Source organism: Eufriesea mexicana, unplaced genomic scaffold (genome assembly GCF_001483705.2).
Source record: "Eufriesea mexicana isolate 0111107269 unplaced genomic scaffold, ASM148370v2 scaffold1140, whole genome shotgun sequence".
Taxonomy (NCBI): Eukaryota; Metazoa; Arthropoda; class Insecta; order Hymenoptera; family Apidae; genus Eufriesea; species Eufriesea mexicana.
In genome coordinates this window covers 472,181-487,649 of record NW_016909285.1, presented here as the reverse complement: position 1 = coordinate 487,649, position 15,469 = coordinate 472,181, and the positions used below count along the sequence as shown (strand labels likewise).

General features: G+C 39.0%; 2 protein-coding genes across 2 annotated transcripts in view; both read right to left on the bottom strand.

Annotated features, from left to right (window-relative positions):
* Nucleotides 1–746: 746 nt before the first annotated feature.
* Nucleotides 747–5,338, bottom strand: LOC108547721 (uncharacterized). Its single transcript, XM_017900349.1, has one exon. The coding sequence runs from the start codon at nucleotides 5,253–5,255 to the stop codon at nucleotides 2,304–2,306; it is 2,952 nt and encodes a 983-aa protein (XP_017755838.1). The 5' UTR covers nucleotides 5,256–5,338; the 3' UTR covers nucleotides 747–2,303.
* The window catches only part of Ptp36E (protein tyrosine phosphatase 36E), a 37,094-nt gene continuing 26,953 nt past the window's right edge, over nucleotides 5,329–15,469 (bottom strand). Inside the window, exons 6-13 of the mRNA XM_017900350.1 lie at nucleotides 13,613–13,753; nucleotides 8,534–8,694; nucleotides 8,301–8,436; nucleotides 7,478–7,727; nucleotides 6,932–7,008; nucleotides 6,359–6,598; nucleotides 5,684–6,028; nucleotides 5,329–5,432 (exon numbers count right to left, since the gene is read on the bottom strand). Coding sequence (XP_017755839.1) covers nucleotides 5,352–5,432; nucleotides 5,684–6,028; nucleotides 6,359–6,598; nucleotides 6,932–7,008; nucleotides 7,478–7,727; nucleotides 8,301–8,436; nucleotides 8,534–8,694; nucleotides 13,613–13,753 — 1,431 coding nt within the window. The 3' untranslated portion in view covers nucleotides 5,329–5,351. The remainder of the gene's footprint in view (nucleotides 5,433–5,683; nucleotides 6,029–6,358; nucleotides 6,599–6,931; nucleotides 7,009–7,477; nucleotides 7,728–8,300; nucleotides 8,437–8,533; nucleotides 8,695–13,612; nucleotides 13,754–15,469) is intronic.

Sequence of the window (15,469 nt, the reverse complement as noted above, 5' to 3'; positions counted from 1 at the left end):
TATATTTATATGCATATATGTATATTGATCTAAAATCTATGCAGAATAATCCACGAATCACAATCACTTCAAACATATATATATATATATTTTTATTGCAAAAGAAAGTGGCAATATTAAAAATTCCATAACCTATAATTTCATAACCTGAAATAGGAAATTTCAGAAGTGTAAGAACTAATGAATATTTTTTCTTCGTCATAAATTAAAAAGGTATTTAGAATGATTGTGATACATGGACCACTCTGTATATCGGTTAGACAAAACGGCGTAGTACATTGACAGAATTTCTCTATACTTAGATACGTTAAAAATCTTCAATTCGAGGTATTATAGACTTTGCAGAAACTCTCTGTATAAATATATATAAAAGTAACTCCATAACATACAATAAATCGTATCTTTGTTTGGCACATTTCGTCAACTATAGGATCCGTACAAGTACACGTATATAAGTATACATACGCTTTATACTTGTCATTTGGTGTATACGCGTATGTATATATAAATATATATATAATATATATATATTTATACCAACTCGCTTTACTCTCTAATAGTTATATATATATTATATATTATAGAATACGTACAAATATTCCATCGGAGTAACGATAGTATGTACTATTTTATTTTTCCTTACGGTATGACTGTGTATGTGTGTGTGCGTATATATACACATAAATATTTATATATTTATATGTATATATATATATGTGTATATATATATATATATCTACATTTATCCTTTACTTTCCATATTATTCCATTGAGTGTGTTTATCGATCCTATCTACCTCTAGAAAATTATAAGAGGAACGTAACAATCTGTTATTCTCCGATACAATATAATATATTACGTTTTTGTGTCGTTAAAACGTCACGCGCTTCGCCGAACAGAGAATAGGCTTGGCAAGCGTGGGAGTTGCACTCTCTCGCGAGTCTTTTTTAGTCTCTTTCGTTCACGATCGTCTTGTTTGCTCCATGTGTGCTTATCATTCGAGTCCGTCTTGTAGGTAAAACAGTGTGAAACATGGAAAAGGGGGTCTCCAAAAGGGACGATAGATGATGCCACTGCGTTTTAGGACGTAGACGTAGGCAAATGGCGGATCGCAGAGTGTGGAACGAGTAAAAATGCGCGTTATGTTATTCTGGTTTTGTAGATATACATGTCTTGTCGATTTTCGAAGCTCGATGACACTTTCCTTTTATCAGAAGACCATCGAAGAACATTTGTGATTCGCGTGATTGAAAGCGCAACTCCGTGGACCCATTCAGAAAATCCGGCCCGCAGTCGGAATATATTTTTTTTAATTTTTTTATTTCATTTTTACTTAAGTATCATTCGATAGGATTTTTCGTATTTTTTCGCTTAATTTTCTCCGTTTTTTTGGTTTTTCTCATTTTGTCTAAATAAATATATCCACGAACAAGGCACTGCTCGACAGGCGGAAGTGTGCGCGCGACACCGTTTCGTCGTTGTTGGATGTTTGGATATAATACACCGTGTGGAAAATTCGCGTCGATCTGTCGAGCTTCTTCGAGCCGTTTCCTATCGCGAAACGTCGGGTAAAAAGTGGTCGGGATGCGTTTTAGAATATTATCCATGTGAGTGTGAAGCACTGACGACTCTTGAGTTTGGGGAAACCTTGTCTTCACTCTTTAGAATATGGTAAATTGCTGGAGTCTTGGAGGAAACGTACGCTCCGAACCATAAATTTGTAAATTGAAAATTGAAAATTCAGATAAATTTTTATCCCAATTTGATAAAGAAATATTATTCTTCCTATAGCGTTTTGATTGCATTTGTCGATAAAGAAGAGTGTTCAATTGAAATATGCATGATTATCCCCAAGAGCAACTGTGAATATTGGTTGTCATTTTCGCTCTGATAGAAATTGAAGGCGAAGATAAAGGCGTGGCAGTAAACCAGGTTATGTTAACTCCCCTGATATTGACTATTTAATATTTTAATTATAAGAATAATATCGAAATAAATATATTTAAAAATATGTTGCAGGGCAAGTAATTATCATAAATAATTTCAGACAGAGAAAAGCTCCAATTATGTGAGAGACCATTAGTGGTTAACAGATTTGAAATAAATTATAACCACATGTGAAACAAATATGACATAAATTATATATTCCCAATTCATTGGTCACCTTAACCTATAACCACCAGAAGAGTTAAACAATATGACCAATAGTTGTGCCATTATTTTCACCTCATATTTTCTTCAGAGTGAACGCAAATATAGAACGTCGTCAGAGAGCGTTTCGCCCACTGGCAGGTCGGCGTGCGTTATAAAGGGAAGCACTTCGTCCGTTTCTGGGCAACGGTGGATCGGCAGTCGACCTTAGAACCTAGGGTGAAACTCTCCGGCTTGACCGTCTCTTCGACAGAGATCTTTCCGAGTCTTTTTTTCACTCGAAAAGGCGTTGATCTAGGGGATATAATCTCATAAAGATCGCTAGTCCTTCCCTGAATCTGAACTCTACCTTTTGGACTGCTCGCCTTTTGGTCAATAGGAATAGCAATATCGACTTCAGCACAATGATTCTGACTCATTCCCTTCGGATCGTTTTTCTCCAAGTCAATACCACGTTCTCTCTGATTAGTTTCATCTGATGGGGTGTTGAATACGTCAGACGAATAACTCTTTGAGTCACATATCAATGCTAGATCCGAGTAATCGATCGTTTCCTCAGCCTCTGACGGTAAATTCCTGGTAGAGGCCAAAGAAATGGCTCTAGCTTCTGGTTTTTGTGGCTTCTCGTCATCAGCATAGTCTAATGATAAGCACTTCTTCTCAAATAGTGCTGGACCAGGAATTTTACCGTTAGATTCTTCAATTTCCGTTTCCTTCTTTTCTTCTTCCTTATCTTCGTCTTGGACTCCATCAGACTGTCCTTCCTCTGTTTTCTCCAACGAATTGATTACCTTTGATGGACGGCGAATACTATTTTCTCGTTCAACAGACAGACAGAATTCCTTGTCAGTTAGCAAAATACGCTTAGGCTGTCTAACTGGTTTTTTATCCAATTCAAGATCCTTCTCCCACGACGGAGTCTTTAGCAAACTCTTCACCTTCCTCAGCTCAGTCAACAAATCCATTGTTTCCTGGGACGGTTCGTGGAAGATTCTTCTCTTTGGTCGCCTTATAGATGAATTAGTATCTAATTCTTGATCACTAGCATGGTCAATTCCCTGCTGCTTCTTCAATACAGATCTAACTGTACCTCCTTGAATTCGTACCACTTCGTTCTTGCCATCAGAGGACGAATCTGTTTCCATCTTAGCAGGAGTTGAACTGACCGACGTTGGCGTTTCTTCTGTCTGTGATTTCGAATCTTTAGAACTTTCATCACACGTATCCGGTATAATATTATTCGCCTTCAGTTTATCCTGTTGCCGTCCAATTATACTCTGAACATTACCCCTTGTGCGTCTTTTGAAATCTGCATATGTTTCAGTAGGAATTTCATGGTATCTAAATTTATCTTGAAGTTGTTTGAATGTTTCCCGAGTGTATTCGTGACTCGTTTTATGCGCTAGAGAATCTTCCGACGTTGCTTCTCTCGTTTTCTCAACCTGGTCTCTCCCTTGGTACCTAATTGAGGCAATGGAACGATCCTTGGACAAGAGATTGTCCGAGGAAATGCCACGCCTCTCAAACTGTGCCTGCTTACTCGGTTTTTCATCATGATTTTTGTCATTTCTGTCCAGCAGGTCTTCATAAGTTTGCCTTCTAGTCTTCATTGGAGAATAAACATTTTTTTCTGAGGAGTCAGCTTGTGAATCATCCTGACTTGGCAGAACGGAAGAGATTGGACGTTTCATTGGCGAATTGGGAACGCTGTCTTGAGCCTGTTCAACGTTCTGAGAACTTTGAATAACCTTGCGATGCGTGGGCGTTCTTGGCATCGATGTGTCTCTTTTCAGTAGCCACTTTTTTTTCGGTGAGTTGCCCCAGCTATTAGGCTCCTTGTCAGAACCGAAACTTGTGTTGGTAAAAATGATCTCCTCGCTAGTTGTAACACGACACTTTAACAATTCAGCACCGTTGGTGGCTCGTTCCTTTGATTCTGGTCTAGGCGACTCGTCAGTCGTGGTGGTTTCCAGTGGTAAAGAACTAGGCCCAGAGTCTAGAACATCATCCAAGGAAGCACCTCGAAGGGGATCTCGATGTTCCTTTACTTGGACAGTTGATTCTAGGTCCTCAGTTTCAAAGGAATACATCTTCAACAAAGGACCCTTACCGGATTTCCTCCGTTGAACATCAAATGACTGCTCCATTCTGATACTCTTCTGAATTCGTCGTTCTTCAGATTTCTTCACCATTTCTTTATCTACACTCTTCTTTATCATTTCCTCTTTATACGTTTCAGTTTTAGCACTCTTTTTCTCATAACGCGGGGTGTCGAATATAAACTTGTCCAACGTTTTCGACGAGCCGATCTTATCCAAGAAAGGTTTCTCCACCGCCTTGCTAGGCCCGATTTTCTCTAAGTAAGGTTTCCCGATAATCTTAGGTGCCAATTTTGCCAGGAATGGCTTGTCCTCCGTCTTTGAGATGCCGATCTTCTTCAGAAAGGGACGCTTTTTCTCTTTGCTTTCTTTCTCGAACGATCGATCATTTAGCCGTTCGTTGCTATAACTTGAGGAGTTATCACTACTTTTAGATCTTGCTCTCTTGTTTCGCGGATGAGGCGTTAATGGGGTTCTCGGTGTTCTTGGCGTGAGGGACGGACTGGGTTCCTGATTCGGGCAGGTTTCGTCCAGCAGAGCGATGGCATCTCTCAGGTCCATATACGCCTTTCTGGGCGCGGCGCTGACTGGAGCCGGTCGTGGTAGCTCGCTGTCGATGCTGCTGTTCCTCGTAGACGTCGCTTCCGGCTTCATTTCCGTGTCCATATGCGAGTACGAGGGGTACGAGCCCCGATCGCCCATAGGCGAGGAGTCGATGGTAGGGTAATCCTCCAGATACCAGGGCGTTACACCGAGATCTTCTGGCCTGGCCGCAGTACTCTGAGCCGGAAACATGTTCTTGCTGATGGCGCCTCTGTTGCTGCTATAACCGGTGAGCTGGTCTGTCTGCGTAGTACTGGACGACGTTCCAGAAACACTTGCAGCTATCTCGTTCGGCATGCTGGTAATTGTCACCTGTCGACGGTATCTGGTGCACGTGGCGAAGTATGGTAGCGCTGGTCGCGCTGTTTCCACCACTACACGGCCCTGGGCGCACGGTACCATGGGTTCACCGTCCGCCGGGGCTTCCTCAGGAGTCAACGGCAGCGCCGCCCCGCGGCCGAACTCGATAAACCACAGCTCGTCCCTCAACTCGCTTTCTCACTTTTTCTCGTTCATGTCTTTGTTCAGATAGTGGAGCACATAGTGCAGCACTAGATCGTAGCAATATTTGTACTCGGTCTGGAAGAGATTTCGAGAACATTTAGTTATATTAGACATAAGAAAAAGGTTCTAAATTAAATTAATCACCAATGATCACAAATTATACTTCAAATAGGATTGGACAGAAAGCTGAGTCCCAAAGAACTTAAAGACATATATGGTATACATAATACAAATTAGAAATTCTATCCCCTTTGCAGTTTTACAAAGAGCATCTAAAATTCAAAGTTCCAGCTACCACAATACATTCTCCCTTTACAACCACTCACCATGTTCTCAACGAGCTGAGGTCTGTGCCTGCGCACTGTTTTAACTGCCTGGAAAATGTCCACTTCTCCGTGTTGAATCACTTGTTCTATACACGCGTTTGCGGCGCAATACACGCCGCAACGACTCCTGCCATCTGGGGAGACCACAGCAACCGGTCCATAGTCCGTTCGTTGCCTCCATCTCTCGACCATATTCATCAGTTCCACCAGACTATTCGTCGACGTCGGTACCTTGTGACCCATTGGCCAGCAGGTCAACTGGAACAACTGAACCGTCTTTGGTGGAGCTTTTACACCAGCCATCAGCTCAGTTAGCGACACGATTTTCTTGTTTATCCTAAAAATCTGTGAAAGAAGATTTCATTGTTTGGTAAAATACATAATAATAAATACAAATCCTCAGACTTGCAACCAACTTCAAAGATGGTAGAGATCTTTTATACACTCTGAAGAAAAACTTCACAAACTCCTAACTTTTTGATGCATTCAGAGTAATATTATTCTTCTGAAGACATTCTAGGTAATAAATCTCAGGATTTTACTTAACAAATTCATATACAGTTATACATATAAATTTTTAAACGTCAGAATTATTATCCTTTAGATGCCTCGTTAAATTTTGAGAGAAGGAGATTAAGGAGATTGATGGAAAAGGCACAGCAAGCTGCTTCTCACCCAGGTTTTAATGTTTGTATAGTGATTGTGGCTGATGTGATCAATCGTAAATACAGGACCGTATTTCTTCGAGTGCTTTCCCTCGGGCCAAAAGCTGGGAAAGTTGGTGGAGCCTGGCGGAGGTACACAGAGAACAACCACAGCTGCGCATTCGTAGTCGTAAACTAAGGACCAGAACTCTCCACACGTGTGTCGAAGGGGCCATTCCGTTACTATGTATTCTCTGGGCTTCGTGTAACCCTGTAAAAGACGGTCGTTTAGAAAAAGGCGAACATCTTGCTACGAGTTTGTAATAGCATAAATAGCCTGACTATAAGAAACGGAGCGAAGGAAAGAAAAGATTTCCTAGTATATGGTAATATGGTATAAAATATAATTTACAATAGAAGGGACAGGGAAAAAGATTCTCCGTGTAACACTGAATGATACTTCTTAATATTATACTTATTTTGAAAAATTGTTTTAAATATTTAGCAATCTTGTGAAGCAATAAAGATGGATTTCTTTTCCATCGAAGAAAAATTATAAAAGAAGAAAATATTCACACGAAATAAATATAAATTGGTAACTTACGTCCACAAAGACAGCGTTTATGTAGTCAGTGTAACTGTTACCCTGGAAGCTGGTGAGGTATGGTCGAAAGTTGTCAGCTAAAGAGAAAAATATTCCATATAAATATGATCGATCGACTATAGAAATAACAACCATTATTTATACACAATATACGAGAGGCATTTACATACTGTAACTACAATTTATAATATCCAATTTATATTTCGTTTTCAGAACGCCAAAAAATATCAAATTTCCAATACGTCTATAAAACATACAGAAAAATCAAAATTTAACATCTACGACCAGTGAATTAAATTAAGAAGAAAATATAAATTCAAAAGAATATATCATGGATTCTTGTAAATATCTTCCGTATAATTTTTGGAAAAAAAGAAAAGTATATATATATAAAAATATATAACACTAGATGGAAATAAAATATGCGGTCCCTTCTTCATAGTATCCGCACATTGGTAAGGTACAATTTTCATAAGGTAGCAGAAACATTCCAGTCTTTCCTTTCTATCGTAAAAACATTTATATGCGCCATTGACGGAAACTTACGCGGCACAACCAGCACGTCCCTGTTCTTTTCCCTGTTATCGGCCCTGTGGCCCCCGGCGCAATCTCCGATCGTAAAACGTGGCGTTTGCTTACAAATTTGCTGATACTCCCGCTGATATTCATTCATCTTGGTTATTGGATTTTTTATGCTCTTTTGTTTCAGACGTTGAGATAATTCTGAGACCGGAAACCAGGAGGTGCCACACACCACGAATTCCTCCAACGTATCGTATACGAATTTATACTGTTCCTAAGTCATAAGAAAATTTACTACGGTGAGAATATGAAACATGCGACTGCTCGTGATTTTTCATACTATTTTAAAACTTTTTAAAACTATATTTTACAATTTTTAACATACAATTACATGATATATTAATTTTTGATACATGTATGTATATATAAGAAAGTTAAGTTTTAGTAACCTCTTTGTATCACAGTAAATTACAATATCAATTTTGCAAAGAAAACAACTGTTTATCCTTTTACATTTTTGTTTCAGTTGAATGCAAAGGCTAGAAAATGTGAAACCAGAAATTTTTACTAGTTTGATAGACCAGGTGCTAACATCTTCAGAAAAATTAAGTGGATTATTGAATCTTTTATTTGTTCTGTAAAAGAAAATATGTTTATCCTTATGAAAAGATCCAGGTATACTTGAGGATTAAAAATTGGAAATTAGTATTCCACATAATCCAATATTTTGCAATTATACAAATGATAGTTAACAGAACTCGTCAAAGGATAAAGTTCAATTTCATTAAAGCAATATTCTACTTCTCCTCGAATGAAATAGATGAGACGACGGATATTACGGATTTACCAAGTTCTCGATGAGTCCTCTCCTGCTTTGCCGCAACTTTTTTAAGTAGCCAAAGACGTCGAAGGCGTCTTCCTCTTCAGCAAGTTCCATATTCGCGTCTATAGCCAGGTACACACCGGATCTTCCGCCACCGTCACTTCGTTTTCAACAGAACAACGTTCCTTTCGTTCAGTAACAGCTACCAGATCGAAAGTAATATCAAAATCATCGAAATTCACCGATTCAACACTCACTTGCAGTGCACCACCATGGGTCCAGACTCGTTCTTTATGGTGGACCCGACCACAGCCCTCACGCGTCGACGGAACTCTAAAACCGCGTTTCCAAATGGACACGTGTGCGAATGCCATTCCGTGTAGTGGAACTGCAATAGCGTTCTTTCTTCTGTGACTTCCTGAAATCGAGAAATAATTTCCTTTCTTATTTTTCAGTCAGAAAATTCGAATTTAGGAGATTTGGAAATTAGCAACTTTATCGAATGATTCTCCTGGGTTATTTATTTTTTATTTGTTTATAACTGGCTAAATTATAATTTATAATTCGCAGTTTCAGTTCTTAATTTTTGTATTTTAAATGAAAGATACCACGAAAGTAATATTTCGTGGTGTGAATATTCGTGAAAATTATTCTTTTAGAATAGTTTCATGTATTTGAAGAATCGTTGGAAATTGTTTAGTGCATTGCGATTTTGCAACAAATCCACCATAACTGTATTTATTGTTAGATTTACGTTTTATGTGAAAAATTGTTGACGTTTACCGAGTATCGTTCGTATCGAAGAAAAATATTTACAAAGCAACATCAGCGGAATTTTGCAATTTTTAGTGCACGATTGAAATATTTCACTATCGTCGATGCCATAAATTCGAGACATTTCTAGCGAAGGTAACGCATACATGTCGCCGGCAGTTTAACTCTCGTAACTCGAGTTTTAAACGACTCTCTACTATAAGTTACATCCATGTCAGCCAAGTTGATGAATAAAACATGTTTCGTCATAGTCAAGGCTTTAAATTCGCGTTAAAGATTTCTCCCATTCGCGAGGTAGGAAATAAATTAAATACACGATTTATAATACCTTTTGAATACCAGGGAAAAGTCAAATAAAATAGTTTAGACGTATAATTCATCACTAACAAATCATCGTTACATTTTTTCTAATTTACAACCTCTAATTATACACAAAAATACTCTAATTTCTGGGAAAAATGATTATGTTCTTAGTCGCTGAAAAATTACCAGGAATTATTCTTCGTTTACATTCCTCTTAATTTTTCTAACTGTAAAAATTACATCCTAAAATTTGCATCATATAATATCGATGTCTATTAGCTGCTGTGAACTACTCTACACTCACATGGACTTCAATCACTATCAGATAGTCTTTATTCCTAATTAAACCATCAATCTTGAATCACCCTGTATTTGTCACCAAGTTGATCGCAATACTTAAAAAAAGATCGTCTTTAATCTAATGCCTACTACGAATCACATAAGCACAGGTGCTTCTCATCATATTAAATTCCATCTTTGTTAGAAGATCACTTGACATCATCCTGAATTTTGTCGTTTATTTTGAATCACCCTGTACTTGTCCCCAAGTTGGTTGCAATGCTTACCAAAAGATCGTCTATAATCTATTACCTACTATGAATCACAGAAACACATGTACTTCTCATCATATTAAATTCAATCCTCATCAGAAAATCACCTGACATCATCCTGAATTCTGCCATCTATCTTGAATCACCCTGTACTTGTCTCCAAGTTAATTGCAATACGTAACAAAAGATCGTCTTTAATCTATTACCTAATGCGAATCACAGAAACACATGTACTTCTCATCATATTAAATTTAATCTTCGTCAGAAGATCACTTAACATCGTCCTGAACTCTGTCATCTCTTTTGCATCACCCTCTACTTCTCTCTACAGCAACCACAATCTTCGCCAGAAGATTACCTTCACTTCAGTTCTACTAACTGCTGTGAAACTGTTCTACATTCCATACCTACATCGATCCCAGCGATTATCAGAGCATCTTCACTCCAGCCCCTACCACCTATTTCGCACCTCCCTGTATACCTCAGCATATCGAAGCCAACTTGCCCAAAGAAGTTACGTCCGCTTCGACTCTAACGCGTATTTTGTCGCATCCAGTTCATTCTCAGCCCAAGAAAATTTCTCCGTTCTACTAGCTACAACGCGATTCAAATCTCGGAACACCAAGCCCACAAGACCAGCCCGAACTACCCGCTACGCGCTGAATTATGTTCTCTAGGGAATTATCACGCACAATGACGCAACAATGCTGCTCGACGACAATCTTGTCCCGTTTAGGATGTTCCTTGCTCGCCTAGCATTATGCACGCGTCGCTATTCACGGAATGGGATTGCAACTACGACGTATTAAATTTTCCGCCGCCAGTAAATCTCACGGCCGATTATTCTGTTGCGTTTACCATGCCCCATAGCAAACACCATCATCATAGGACGGGTCAATATAGGAACCCTCTTCGTACTGTCACCGGAAGTCCGGTGACCGAAGGTTGCTTGGAATCCAGAGTTCGAATTTCACGGACCGATATTGTACATTAGAAAAATTTCTTTGGATCGTTGCTGAATTTCTTTGCATACAGCCCTGGTGGACCAATGTTATCTGCTCTGAAAATTTTGGTTGGAGCGATCTTGGAATTTCCTATGTACTCCGTTGCTAATATTGCCTAATATTACCCATCGTGAGAATTTATTAGTGAGAAGCTAAGTGACATTTAGGTGTTCAATTGTAAACAAAATGTAAATCGATGATGATATTTAGATCACAGACAGCACTTTCAAGTCAAAAAGCTATATAATACGTGCACTGAAAATATCTTAAATTAAAAGAAACATTTATTTAAACCAACAAAATTCTAATGAAGTGAAGATTCACGTAATTATATACAGGGTGTCACAGCAACGGTAGTAAAATCGGTAGGGGGTGATTCTACACGAAAAAACCAAACGAAAAGAAGAAATAAAATTTTTTGATTCGAAACTTTCTTTTCGAGGAAATCCGCTTTGAACATTCACCGCATACGCTGGTATACCGATGCTCCACCCTCTTAGCCAAAGTTAAGTGCACGCGTACCCCGCGAATGTTCAAAGTCGATTTCCTCGAAAACGAAGCTTCGAATCAAAAAATTTTACTCTTTATTTTCGATTCGTTTTTGTACGTAGAATCACACTCTACCGATTTTATAACCGTTACTGTGACACCCTGTATATTTCTCAAGCTAGACCGAAGAGAAAAGCTGCTTTCTCAGCTAAAAAGCAGAAATAAGTTGAAAAGTCGATACAAGACTTACCAAATTCACGAAAAATGTTCGTATAAACTGACAAACTCTCGATGAAACGAGGATTAAAGACACTCGTTGTTCTAACTATGTTTATCAAGCTAGACCAGAGATAGTATCTCTCTCACAGCAAAAAGGAGAAGACAGTTTATATCTCTGGCAAATTAAAAAAGGTATTCATTTAAACCACCCTGACGAGACGAGAGTGCACTCGACACCCTGTATCACTTCTATTAGACGACCAACAGAGATCAAATCAGAGAAATTACACGAAGCAAGCAGCCTACGCTGTTTCATCAAAGCTGAAGCTGAAACTAACAAAGTGTCGCTGGAAATTCGAGGGATCTCCTTATTTTCGCCCCATTTCCGGCAAGTTAATAAAATTAAGCCTTACGTAACAGCCTACTGAGCAAACTTATCATTCCCCCTGTCCCCTTAGTCTCCGTCTCGGCATCGTTTTGCATTCACCCAGTTTCAAAGATGGCCGTACACCCATTGCTTCTACGGAGACTACCACCGGCTCCTCTATAGTCGATTCTGCCAACTTTTTACCAACTTCCATCCTACCCACGTCTTCAACGGGACCCAGAGACGTCGGCTGGAACCCCTCTGAGCGGTCTATACTTTTCACTTCAGAGACAAGTTTCGAGTTTGCGCGACCTCCTGCCAGCCGGGACTTCATTACCGTATTGGGAGATCATTCGGCTCTGTTGCACTCCCTGCATTATGCAGCGCGTAATTCTCGTCACGTAATTCGTGGCGATTTGTCGGGGAAAGGTAACGAAATGTACCTGACAGAGTTTCGGGATCGATGGGCCGGAATCTTTGGCAAGAATCGTGAAATCCTTCGCGGAGGGACGAGAGGACACTATAGGTATAACACTATAGGAATTTTCGCGGGTTTATATGGCGAGAAGTCGAGAACCCATTGTGGCGATATGCATAGATATCATTGGGAAACGTCGTCGAGAGAGTGCAGGGTAAGATATTCCGAATTCGTGGAAATAAATAAATATGAAGAATACACGAGCATGAATCTCCCGCGTTTGCAGAGCTCGGGGATGGAAGATGAGGAAATAAGCGAGATAGAGGTTGAAGATTTCCAAGAAGTTTTGGGAGATTCTGAGCACGAAGACGTGCGTTAAGAAGTACCTTGCTGGGTACGAGAGATGATATATACTCGTCATTTTAATCCCTTTTCACTGGGGCCTTCGTAATTACCTTTGAAAAGTTCCAACAGAATTGTCGAAATAATTTTTGACGAATAATTCTTGAAATTAGTCCTAAAAAATTCGATGCTCGTGGAGAAAAAATAACAATTTCAAACGAAATTTAATTTTTGAAACGAAAAACACAACTATTAGAAATATCCTTTTCTAAAATTAAAATTTTCTTTACAAGTTCAAAACAGGATAATAATTTTTCTAATCAAAAATGCGACGATTAATATTCTCCAGCAGATAAAAATTTGTGGAATGAAAATTTTGAAACCAAGATACGACGATTAGAAATATCCTTTTCTAAAATAAAAATTTTCTTTGTAAGTTAAAAACAGGATAATAATTTTCTAATTAATTATGCGACGATTAATAGTTTCCTTTAGATAAAAATTTGTGGAATGAAAATTTTGAAGCGAAGAATACGATGATTAGAAATATCCTTTTCTAAAATTAAAATTTTCTTTGTAAGTTAAAAGCAGGATAATAATTTTTCGAATTAAAAGTGCGACGATCAATATTAGAATATCTTTTAAAATTATCACGCAAATATTTGGGCACAAGGATCCAGTTGAAAGCTTCCTTTATCGTTGAACCGTGTCTATCGATATCCAACAGTACTCCACTTAGGCCTGGTAAGCGATACATCAGCCAAATACCACTAAATGCACACATGCAACACGTTCCGTCCCCGTGCGAACGTTTCACGTGCTCCACATAAATCCCTGAAAAGCGTACGTATGAAGAGGAGTACACTCACGTCGTTGTCGTTCTTCTTGTAAAGCCTTATCGTCCGTATGTGAAAATTGGCGAGCTCCTCTTCCTTCAGCACGGAAACACCGATACCGCCATACTCCTCGTCCTTGTCTTTGCTGGCTGGCCAATACTGCACGCACATCACCTGAAATCGATTTGTTCCATGCTCTTTATCATCCGACTCATGCGAAATTTCAGTGGGAAGTGGCTCACAACGTGGAACAATTCTACGAAGAAGGATCACTGAGAAATTGGGCTGCGGAATTTGGCAGAACGGAATACGATGTGCCGGGGGATGGCGAGAGGATTTACACTGGGTGGATGGGAAGATGGAAATTGGAGAAAACGAGAGATTTACGTCGAACTTGGATCAGGCAGAAGATACTCGAATACTTGTACAAAATTTAGTTGCTAGTTGGAGGAGTATCGATTTGGAGTATCAACGATGCAAATTGATGGCTGAAAATTTGAGAAACAAATTAAACGACACTTGAATTTATTTGACGTGAAAACTACGTTCTCTTTTCATCCTATAAAAGTTGTCGCAGTAATAATAATTTTGCAGGTAATGGGTATAAGAATGTATGGTAATAATCCTCTGCTCTTTGGGAATTTTTGATGGAATGGAAAAGTTAAAATTCCAAAATTAAAAATTTGGTTTGGAAAAGAAATAAAATTAGACGAATTAAACGACACTCGAAAATTTATTTGACGTGAAAACTAGGTGCTCTTTTCATCCTATAAAAATTGTTGCAGTAATAATAATTTTGCAGGTAATGGGTACAAGAATGTATGATAACAATCCTCTGCTCTCTAGGAATTTTTGATGGAATGGAAAAGTTAAAATTCCAAAGTTAAAAATTTCGTCTGGAAAAGAGATAAAATTAAAAGCATCTATAAGGTTCTTCACCTAGTAGTGCTAATGAAGTTCCAAAAATTAATTCAGCTATGAAATACGCTACTATACAGTGGCAAAAATACTACTGTCACCCGGTATTAATCAAAGAGTCTACAATCTTCATTGAAAAAGAAGAAGAAGAAGAAAAAAAGGACGTAGGCAGTTTATCAAATTTATAACTCCCACACTATCGTCGATGCTCGCCAAAAACGAGGAAGAGGAAGAAGGAGATGAAGAAAAGATGAAGAATACACCAGGAACTTTCGCAATCCTATACATCTTCGAGAGTGAGTCATAAATTCCTTGCGAGTTTACACAGGTCTATTTCATCGACTGCTTATTTTACTCGAATAACGCGTTACAAACTGCATCCCTCTTTTTAAAACAAATATCTCTGTCAGGAGCGAAAGTTTAATGTCAGGGGTAACGCGTTATCCGCAAAGGTGGCTTAAGGCCGGAGGAAATAACGAGCTTAGAAGACCAGCAGGAGCAAGGAAATTGTATATATACATATTACGAGATAAATAAAAAGGTGCACGGAAAATCGCATGATTCATCTCGTATTTTTTCACAGCCAGAGTAAACGCTGGTCCCTCGCGAACCCGATGAAAACGTCGCTTCTTCGACGCTCTGGATCATCATTATGAAGGCAAAGAGGCGCGGCTAAGTGAAGTGGCTGCTAACAACTTCCAAACTCGTTTACTCCGCTCATCGTCGATTTTCGCGTTGCAAAAGCTCGGTTTCTTTAAAGCTCCGTGGTCTAAACCGCGTCGCGTTCATCCCGTTTCCGTGATGACGCGGATCTTCCGTTTATTGAACGTCGTGTGTCAAAAGGGTGCCATGCACGGCTCCTCGTTGCTGTGGTGTAACGTTGCGCAAGAAGCACGATGTAACGTGGAACCGTGTAATTTCCAGTAGAAATTTACATGCAGGTAGAGAGATGTACAAGGCGTCTTGTAACGC

Bases quoted from the DNA above. Each gene is read 5' to 3' on its own strand.
- LOC108547721 (XM_017900349.1), bottom strand. From the start codon at position 5,255: ATGGTACCGTGCGCCCAGGGCCGTGTAGTGGTGGAAACAGCGCGACCA.